This window comes from Henckelia pumila, chromosome 2 (assembly GCF_033568475.1).
Source record: "Henckelia pumila isolate YLH828 chromosome 2, ASM3356847v2, whole genome shotgun sequence".
Taxonomy (NCBI): domain Eukaryota; kingdom Viridiplantae; phylum Streptophyta; class Magnoliopsida; order Lamiales; family Gesneriaceae; genus Henckelia; species Henckelia pumila.
In genome coordinates this window covers 98852001-98861974 of record NC_133121.1, presented here as the reverse complement: position 1 = coordinate 98861974, position 9974 = coordinate 98852001, and the positions used below count along the sequence as shown (strand labels likewise).

General features: G+C 35.9%; 2 protein-coding genes across 2 annotated transcripts; both read right to left on the bottom strand.

Annotated features, from left to right (window-relative positions):
- Positions 1–636: 636 nt before the first annotated feature.
- Positions 637–1716, bottom strand: LOC140881065 (chlorophyll a-b binding protein 3C, chloroplastic-like). Its single transcript, XM_073286059.1, has one exon. The coding sequence runs from the start codon at positions 1499–1501 to the stop codon at positions 707–709; it is 795 nt and encodes a 264-aa protein (XP_073142160.1). The 5' UTR covers positions 1502–1716; the 3' UTR covers positions 637–706.
- A 2050-nt stretch (positions 1717–3766) lies between these two features.
- Positions 3767–8266, bottom strand: LOC140878002 (uncharacterized). The gene is made up of 5 exons (XM_073281605.1): positions 8026–8266; positions 7724–7849; positions 5472–6400; positions 5185–5368; positions 3767–5088 (listed from the first exon to the last, which is right to left on the bottom strand). The coding sequence occupies exons 1-5, from the start codon at positions 8264–8266 to the stop codon at positions 3767–3769; spliced, it is 2802 nt and encodes a 933-aa protein (XP_073137706.1).
- Between the last annotated feature and the right edge of the window lie 1708 nt (positions 8267–9974).

The following is a 9974-nucleotide window of genomic DNA, read 5'->3' as shown; positions in this document are numbered from 1 at the left end:
AGAATTGGTCCTTTCGTTCAAAATGATATATTTGCGGCTGTGTCAAACTCTGTATCAGTTTAAATTCATGTTGCTACATCTTTAGTAGCCATCAAGGGAAGAAATTGTAGTGTTTATTTGTGAGCAAACGTCTTAATCGTGACCGATCCATTGTCTTATGGTCATGAATTCTCGTAGCTTTTGTATAGATGTATTAATGAAGGAAAACTGTTAAAAGATTTTTGGTCCAAATTGGCCATCTTTACTGAATTTCCAGATGCGTAGCCCCTCTACAAAGGATAAAGAGATACTGGAGATTTCAAGCACATCCCTTGGTAGAAAAAGTTCTTCCAAAAGTTCGAGAAATTGGAATAAGTAGATATTCAGACACTTTTATTGAGTCAAAACTAGCCGGTATTGAAGTGTCCACATATATAGGAGTTATTGGTATCCTCCACACAAAACTTGGGTTTGCCCCTATGTTCGAACTTCGAACACAAAAATTCCCTTCTTTTGTTTAGTTTTTCACACCTCCGACTCCTCTCTCAAGGTTTTTTTTTTTATAAAATATTCATTTCTAGAGTAAATAATGTGATAACATATTTTTAGTTTGTTCTGAGTTAAATAAAGCTTAATTGTTAAAGAGAATAAGAACACTGGAAAAAATCGACTCATTCATTCACAAGTTTAATTACAAACGGATACATCCTTAATTGAACAGTGAAATTCATTTGCCGGGAGTGAAGTTTGTGGCGTAGGCCCATGCATTGTTGTTGACTGGGTCTGCAAGGTGGTCGGCGAGGTTCTCCAATGGACCCTTTCCGGTGACGATAGCCTGAACGAAGAATCCGAACATGGAGAACATGGCAAGCCTTCCATTCTTGAGTTCCTTCACCTTCAACTCAGCGAATGACTCAGGGTCGTCAGCAAGACCCAATGGGTCGAAGCTGCCACCTGGGTACAGTGGGTCAGTGATTTCTCCCAATGGCCCTCCGGCAATACGGTACCCCTCAACAGCTCCCATCAGTATAACCTGGCTAGCCCAGATGGCCAATATGCTCTGTGCATGCACCAAGCTCGGGTTCCCCAAGTAGTCCAGTCCACCCTCGCTGAAGATCTGTGAACCAGCCTTGAACCACACGGCTTCACCGAATTTCACACCGTTGCGAGACAAGAGCTCTGGGAAGACGCATCCCAGGGCTCCAAGCATGGCCCATCTGCTGTGGATCACCTCCAGCTCACGGTTCTTGGCGAATGTTTCAGGGTCTGCCGAGAGTCCAGCGGTGTCCCACCCGTAGTCTCCGGGGAACTCACCGGTGAGGTAGCTTGGGGACTCACCAGAGAATGGTCCCAAGTACTTGACACGGTCGGGGCCATACCACGGGCTGCCGGATGAAGCAGGTTTTGAAGCAGTCTTCCTCATGGAGATCCTCCCGGCGCCGGTGATCTCTGAAGTTGATGGTGATTTGACCGCCTTTCCGGCCAAGGCTGGGGAAGAGAGAGCCATTGTAGATGAAGCCATTGCTGTTTGTAGAAGGCTGGTTTTGCTAATTGTATTGTTTTGGAGTAGTGGTTGATTTTTGGTTGAAGTGCTAGTAAGGTATTTATACAAGTGGGCTCTATCGTATTCTTTATCTTTGGAAATCAAATGGGGTGTTGTGATTGGTTAGGGACATTTTGATATCACCACTAGATTCAGATTTTTGTATGTTTGGTGACAAAAATCTAAAGATTTGTTGTTGCAACCAATGGGAGTTTGCCAAGCGTACCATTTGATACGATGGAATTTAGATTAGTGGTGAATTTATCTCAAAGGAGGTTGGTAGAGGGGTTGTGTGTGTGTGTGTATATCAATCAATTGACGTTTTCCGATGTTTTAATTGTGTGGAAGAATTAATTCGACACTCGATTTTGTGTAGCGACAAAACGAAAAAAAAATGACAAGAGTGAAAATGTCCCAAACCGATCACAACACACCATTTGATACGATGAAATTTAGATTAGTGGTGAATTTTATCTCAAACGATGTGTGTGTGAGTATGAATGGATGATAGTGAAACTGTCATCTTTTGACAGCCACGTGAAAATTTCTAGACCTTGGGAAAGCATTAAAATTGGATGAGTTGGTTATTCATTGCCAACTAGACAAGAATAAATTGCCATATATCTTGTGTAGCAACTAAACAAAAAAATGACAGAGTGAAAATGTCATCTTTTGACAGCAACGTGGAAATTTCTAGACAAGCATTAACACATTTTTTCTTTATTTTTTTAGCATAAATTGTTTCTATATTTAGAATAATATAACTGTGTAATATTAATTGGAAAATAAATTTATATATATGTGTATTATTGTTTCAAAAGTGGAAATTCCATCCAAAAACGAATAATATGTAGAGATTGCTTGCAATAACACAAAAGTGATTATTGGATTTCAATTTTAAAATTTTTTTAGTTTTGTGTGTTTCTACACCTATAGGATATTTCCTTTGATCGGAGACCATATTATTTGCCATAAATTATTTATGTAATCGACATGAATGTTAACATGGATTTTGGAATGAAACTTTGTAATTTCTTTAGAATATTATGTGACCTTTCAAAAATACATGTCGCCATCCGTGACCACCACAGAAGCAATTTTTCGCTAACATGATGGACTCCAATAAAAAAAGAAAAAAAAACAAGTTTCAAGATTGAAAACAAAAATTCATTATTAACATATCAAAATAAAAAAATGTAAATTACAGGATCCATTGATGAATAGATTGTTAACCTTCCCATGGTATGATAATCGAATCTGGTAATTTTATAAAATCCTCATTCACAGTATGTTGCAATCCATCACCTACACGCAAGAGGAATTGTGAAAACTCCATATCTTGAGCATATCTCATATTTTCTTGAAGGCGTATTATCTGAACGCAATGCCAGAATGTTGACCTTGAAATGCTTGCAGCAATCTGTGCTGCTTTTGATCCTCGTTTAACAACCGGTAGTACTTGCCGAAAATCACCACCAAAAATAATTGTCTTCCCTCCAAATGGAAATTGGTTTTCCATAATATCTTGAAAACTCTTATTAACACTCTCAAAAGCATAGCGATTTGCCATTGGAGCCTCGTCCCAAACTACAGCTGATGCACGCCTTATGAGTTCTGCAAGATCTGCTGTTTTTTTATTCTGCAAAGTGTTGATGCGGTTGGTGTAAGTGGAATTTGAAAACGTGAATGTGCAGTTCTTCCACCTGGCAACAATGTAGCAGCAATTCCAGATGTTGCTACCGCAATGATTATTTTACCGGTTTTTCTTAATTGTGCCAACATTGAGCGGTACAAAAACGTCTTACCAGTACCTCCAGGACCATCAATGAAAAAAAGTTTTGATTGGTTTTGCATAATACTTTCCATGATGGTGTCAAATGCAATTATTTGTTTAGGATTTAAACGTTCAATTGATCTCAAATCATCATCAGAAATCTGGATAGAAAGTTCATCTTCAATTATTCTAGGTAGTGGTGTGTCTTCAAGAAACTCAGCACTTAATGATGGCAAATCGAAATCATCAAGTTTTTTGTTGTACTAATGCAAAAACCTTCGTAGCTCAAGCAATAATTTGTTTATAATGAAGTTACTTGATGAAATTGCTCTACCATAATCTTCACACATATAAGGATGGTACTCATCCCATAGTTCTCGAACTCTGCCTGGTTCACAGAACACCAATATGGATACAAATAATCTTCTTAGGGAAGATGGCATTCTAACAGAGCATGCTTCTCGCATACATTAGTGGACATAATCATCTTGTTGCAAAAGTCCTCTATTTTCAGCAGCCTCTTTAAATGTTGAATATCGAACCTCATTTACAGTCATCAGTTCCTCAAAGGATCTTGGTCCCCTCACATGATTTAGAAGGACACGAAGATAAAACCTCTCACCTTCAGATGGAGACACGACATATACTCTTCCGACCACTTTATTGTTGCTTCTTCGACGAATCCACTTTTTTCCCGCTTTTATCCATGTGTAATATTGTGGAAATTCTTGATATAAATACTTTCCAGTCAACTGAGAATCACAATTCATTTTGAAAAACTCAGTAAGCATTGTCTTAGAGTTACCATCATCTGCAATTAGGTCACTTACGTGTTGTTCGGGATGAAAATAAATCAAATGTTGGTTAGGTGTATGTAATTGCAGCCTAATTACTGAAGGATACATCCTACTGAAGTCAAAAGAGAAAATTCTCCACAATGCTTCAGGTGCACAAATCCACCTTCCATCCACGTATTGTTGGATTTCATCACAGTTTTGCCCATTTCGTATCTCTAGTGCAACCCGATCAGGACCTTTATGGATGTACTTGTATATGTACTTGACACATTTGATTCCTCCACACACTTCAACATTAATATGACAATCATATTTCAATAATAGGTACGGATTATATGGGACAACCCAACCATTATCAATGAAAAATTCATGATTGTTTGGAACTGATACTTGTGCACCTTCACATCTTTGATACAAAGGATATGAATCATTTCCTCGAGATGTATACTCGACAAATGGCTTTGGAAAGTTCTTCTTACATTTTCCATTTATCATGCATGGAGAATTAGGATTGAGTAATCCACATGGGCCATGTACCATATGGGCGAGAACTGATTTGTGTAAATTGGGTTCTTCTGTCTTTGAAGGTATTTCAGCATGCACAATTGAGTCAAATTGATCTGGACTGCACAATTTGTCATTATTTTGAAATATGATCAACATATGGACATGAGGAAGGCCTCTTTTCTGATACTCAATGACATACGAATAAGAGAGAACCTTTCCTAAAACTCCTCGATCTACAATATCTTTCTTAAACTCTTCAAATTTTGACCTAAATATCCTTGTAATCAAGTCAGGACGGTCTTGAGGTGATTGCCCAGGGAGTAGTTGATACTTTATCTCACTCCAATTTGGATTGCAAGTCATTGTAAGCATTATATTGGGTTTTCCATATGTTTGTACCAAAGTCATGGCATCTTGATATCGCTGGTACATATCACGTGGACTTTCACCAAACGATGACGGTAGTACGATTCTGGTACCAACATTTCCTGGCGAATTTATTTTTAGAACATTGCATGAGATGTGTGTGTGTTGTAATATATGGTTTAAATCATAATAATATTATAATTATTATGTTATTGTACCTGCATTATTTTCACCTCCATGTAAGCAATCTTGTAGTCCTTGATAAAGTTCTGAACGTATTTCACGTTGATTTGAACGTATCCATCGTAGCCTTTGAGATTCAATCTTTACATAATTGTCAACTACGTATTGTTGAAATAGACGCCCTCCTCGCAGCAACAGTGATGGTGAATGTTCTCTTATCTGGGTGAATTGAGAATTAGAATATATGAGTTTAGATGTATATGTTAAAAAAAATTTAATTAAGAAGGATAATGATAGAGTATGATAGGTTTTTTTTGCTAACCTGTAGAATATACGCATAGTAATTTAAGCATGTTAGCCGAGTACCATCGATATTTCGACTATTTATGTCCCAACCATATGTACCATGTGGCAGAAGGAGTGGATACTGCAGAGGATCATAGTAGCCAACTATATCTTGAATGCTGATTAGATTTCCACCTATTCCTTGTATAATAATATCTCGAGCATTCAAATTTTCTTCACATTCATTGTCGACAATGACAACTGCAACTTGAGATGCTGTTGGTAGATTGTATTGATGTTCATTAGGTTGTTGTTGCCTAATGATGAGCCTACAGTTAGGTATGTCTTCACGCTGGCCAATTTGTCGAAACACGTGTACAAATGGATTGTGTTCATCAAGAATTTTTTGTATCTTGATCAAGAGTTCTCGCCTTAGTTCTGGATTTTCTTGAAGTCTATTGTTTATATCATGATCTGTGTCTACAATCCACATCTGCATGTACCGTGGCCTATAGTTCTCATTTGGTAGAAGACTTCCAATGGAGTGATATATTGATCCATGCACACGAAATGAGTAAACTCCATTTGTACGTGTTGCTAAAGACTCATCCACGTTGACTCCCATAGATGTAAAAGAGAAAACATGGTTGTATGCCCTTATGTATTGCCGAAAATGTTTGCCCTCTTCATTGTTCATAGAATAAAGCTCTTGAAATTCAACTGGAGATGGAATAGGATCTAACTTTGTATTTCCATTTCGACAACAAAATTGTGATGTTTCACCATGAAATAATAGAGCTTGACAGTGTACACAAAGTGATGAGTGAGGCAACTGCCACTGATAATTATTCTCAAATTCGCTGAAATTTCTTGCTAGGTTATGATATCTACGTGGACGTGGAACTGGACGTGTACGTGGGCCTCGTTGTACGTTAGTAGTTACATTGTTTTCATTGAAGTTGATTTCTGCAAGATTGAATTTGGAAAAATAAAAATTAATTGAAATATACATATAGAACAGTGAACCGATAAAAATATGGAGACAAATTATTATTACATATTTTTTAAAAACCATATGTACATTTAAGGTAGCATATTTGCATAATTTTTATAATTTATATTTTACATTATGTATTTTCTAAATATATATATTTTAATCCTATATTTTAGCAATAGGTTGTTTTTTTTCAACAGAAAAGTTCTATATTAGTTGTTTTGAAGGTTAATATGAACTATTTACAACCATGTTTTGTATTTTACATATAAAAGTTAAACTATTTCAAATGTTTTGAAGTAATACAAATATATTATAATTGAGCATAAAATTTAGAGAAGATGAAGAAAAATCTATTCACCTGGCAGATAGACTTTTATGAAATTACTAAAAAGTAAAAAAGAGAATTTGAGATATTAAATTGATGGCAGATCCATTAATAAAAATATTATTCAATAGAATTTGAGATATTAAAGTTGATTTTTATGAAATTATAAAATAGTGAATAAAGAATTTGAGAGAGAATATTGATGGCAGATCCATTAATAAAAACATTATTCAAGAGATTAATTCAATGCACTTGATAAGACTTGGATTGTGAAGACATACTTTGTATTGTAATTATTAAACTAATGAGTTATGATATAGAGTGGATATTATGGCAGGTGGCAGAAGAAGTGTATATTGCAAAAGTAGTAAATATCTTTTCAGTGTGATACAATAAGATTGTGATTAGAATTTTAATTAAAAATAAAACTGTTATTTTTTGTTCTTTAAATATGACAGGTATGAAACGTATATCAACAGTACTATAATTTTGTTTACATTTTTAACTTATGTTTTTATAAGCGTAACGGTGAAAAATTTAAAATGGTTCAGCAAATTTGTTTATTTAAAAAATATATTTAACAAATTTTAAATTTAAAACCTAATATAAAGACATATATTCTTTTAAATATAAAAATGTTTATTAATATGTTTATATTTATATACCAAAAATAAATAAAAATAAGATAAAATAATATTATTTTTTGAAGACAAACTGTTGAACTGTTGAAGTGGTATTAAATCAGTTTATTGAATGAAGACAACGATTGGTGACCGGGTTGTTTTGAAAGGTAATACAAATAATTTAAAATTATATTTTGTATTTTACGTACTTGCAAAGAAAGTATGTTTTGAAATAAAATTTATAATTTGGGAATAAATCGGTTAAACTGGAACAGATCATGAATAATGCAAAAAAATATTACGTGTATATACTGCATCAATTATATAAAGATATAGTAGAATACCTCGAGGAACATAATTTGTTTGTGGTGGACGGGTGCTACTACTTCCACGCTCAAAATTTGATGTGAAAGTTCGATAAGATATTGACTCTGTGCGACATGTTTGGCGCACCATAGTTGCATCAACAGCTAGCATGAATAACAGACATAAACTTTTTAAAAATTGATTGATGTGATAATATCTGAGAATGAGAATCATTTATGAGGTGTTGTATATTATATAAAATTATTTTAATTTTTTATATTTATCAATTATTTTACAATAAACTAATAATTTAATTCCAAATATTATAAAAGGTACATACAATTTTGACCGAGGTTATCAGTTGATTCATGAATCCCAGTAGTTGGTGCAAGTAAATCATTATTAGCATGAGAAGATACATCGGGAATTGATGAGCTTGAATTATTTTGTCTCCTCCGATAAGTTTCACGACGGCGAGCCAATTCCGCGTTTTTTGTTTGTTCATTCATTGACTGTGTTGAATCCGATATTTTGGTGATAACAAACAACAACTCATTGTATAGGAATGTGCTGCCAACCATTGTATTTCAGGAATCTACTACAACTTCTACCGGAAGCTTGTCAACCGCCTTTGCTCTCGACCGGCTGAAGTCACAAGCCTATCGACTGGCTATCAAAACCAGCAGAGGATAAATCTATCTACCGGAAGCTTGTCAACCGCCTTTATCTCTCGACCGGTTGAAGTCACAAGCTTATCGACTGGTTATTCAAACCAGCAGAGGACAAATATCTCTACCGGTAGAATGCCAACTGCCTATCTAGATATCTCGAGACAAGTACCTGTGACAAGATGTTCTTTGCAGGATCTTTTATTAAAAGCAGAACCGGCGTTTCAGAAGATTTGTTGACTCCTGCAAATCAAGACAACAGGTTGTACCAAAATGGCAAAAACACAGAATGACTGCAGATAAAGCATTCGACCGTTTATTCCAGTTTTGGACCCTGGAAGTTGTCTGCAGTGTACGATCCTCATGCAGAATCATCAATGCATTTATGAGCATTAAATGTGCATTCAATGCAGCATCAGAACGTTCAAAATAAAGACGTTGATGATTGACCTATATAAAGGGAAGATTGCTCAAAAAGAAAACATACAACGTGAACAACAAGTGATACGAGACAACGAAGAGAGACAAGCAACTCAGAAAAATTTCAATCACTTGACTAATATCAGAAGTCCTCATCTGATATACCTGAGCACACTTACAAGATCATTCATCTGCTGCTCAAATAAACCCTCGCCTACAGTTCACATATCTGATCGTCAAGGATCATCCTAGGGTTTTCAAGCCTCTCGACCGCTCTGCAGTCTGAGAAGCTCAACTCAACTATACTCAGTGTTGAAGAGACTTGAAGCTGCTCTGAAAGCTTCCACCAGTCTGATAAGAACTGAGAATCTTATCTGTGTAAATCTAGGAGTTTCGGATTAGGCATTGGATAAGTCCTAAGTCTGAAGTGGGTGTATTACAAGACGTTGTAATAACCAAAGTCTTCTAGTGAATTCCTTCCTAAGTGGAAGAAGGGGAGACGTAGAAGGATTAAGCCTTCGAACTTCCATAAAATCGTGCTTTAGCATTTACTGCCATTTATCTTACATCCTGCTCATACATTGCATTATAAACTTTGCATCACTAAAACCTCTGAACTATTTCCGCACTATTTAAAGTTGTTCAAAACGTTTTAGAAGTTGAGAAAACTGATTAAGTGAACTAAACCTCACTTGATCATTTTAAAGAAGAAGAAGAAAAGTTTCAGAGTGTATTCACCCCCCCTCTACCCTCTGAACCGATCCCAACAAGTGGTATCAAAGCGGGTTCCTTTCTCAACTGCTGATCTGAAGTTTTCAAATCATGACTTCTTTCAACAGAATTCCTATGTTCTCTAAAGAAGAGTATGATGATTGGAAAATTCGCATGCAGGCACATCTTGCAGCACAGGATGATGACATGCTATATGTCATAACAGACGGTCCTATCAAAATTATGAAGGTCAACCCAGCTCTAGCCGATGGTGCAGGACAAATGATTGAGAAACCAAGAGCTGAGTGGACCACTGAGGACAAAAAGAAGGCCAATCTTGACAATGTGGCCCGGGACATCCTATACAAAACACTGGACAAGAATATGTTCAGCAAAATCAAGTCATGTTCCACAGCAAAGGAGATTTGGGAGAAGCTCACTCAGCTGTGTGAAGGGAATGACCAGACAAAGGAAAACAAACTCACTCTGG

Bases quoted from the DNA above. Each gene is read 5' to 3' on its own strand.
- LOC140878002 (XM_073281605.1), bottom strand. From the start codon at position 8,266: ATGGTTGGCAGCACATTCCTATACAATGAGTTGTTGTTTGTTATCACC. The intron at 7,850-8,025 runs GTATGTACCTTT...TATTCATGCTAG, and splicing joins TGATAACCTCGGTCAAAATT to CTGTTGATGCAACTATGGTG. The intron at 5,089-5,184 runs GTACAATAACAT...TAAATTCGCCAG, and splicing joins TGGAGGTGAAAATAATGCAG to GAAATGTTGGTACCAGAATC.
- LOC140881065 (XM_073286059.1), bottom strand. From the start codon at position 1,501: ATGGCTTCATCTACAATGGCTCTCTCTTCCCCAGCCTTGGCCGGAAAG.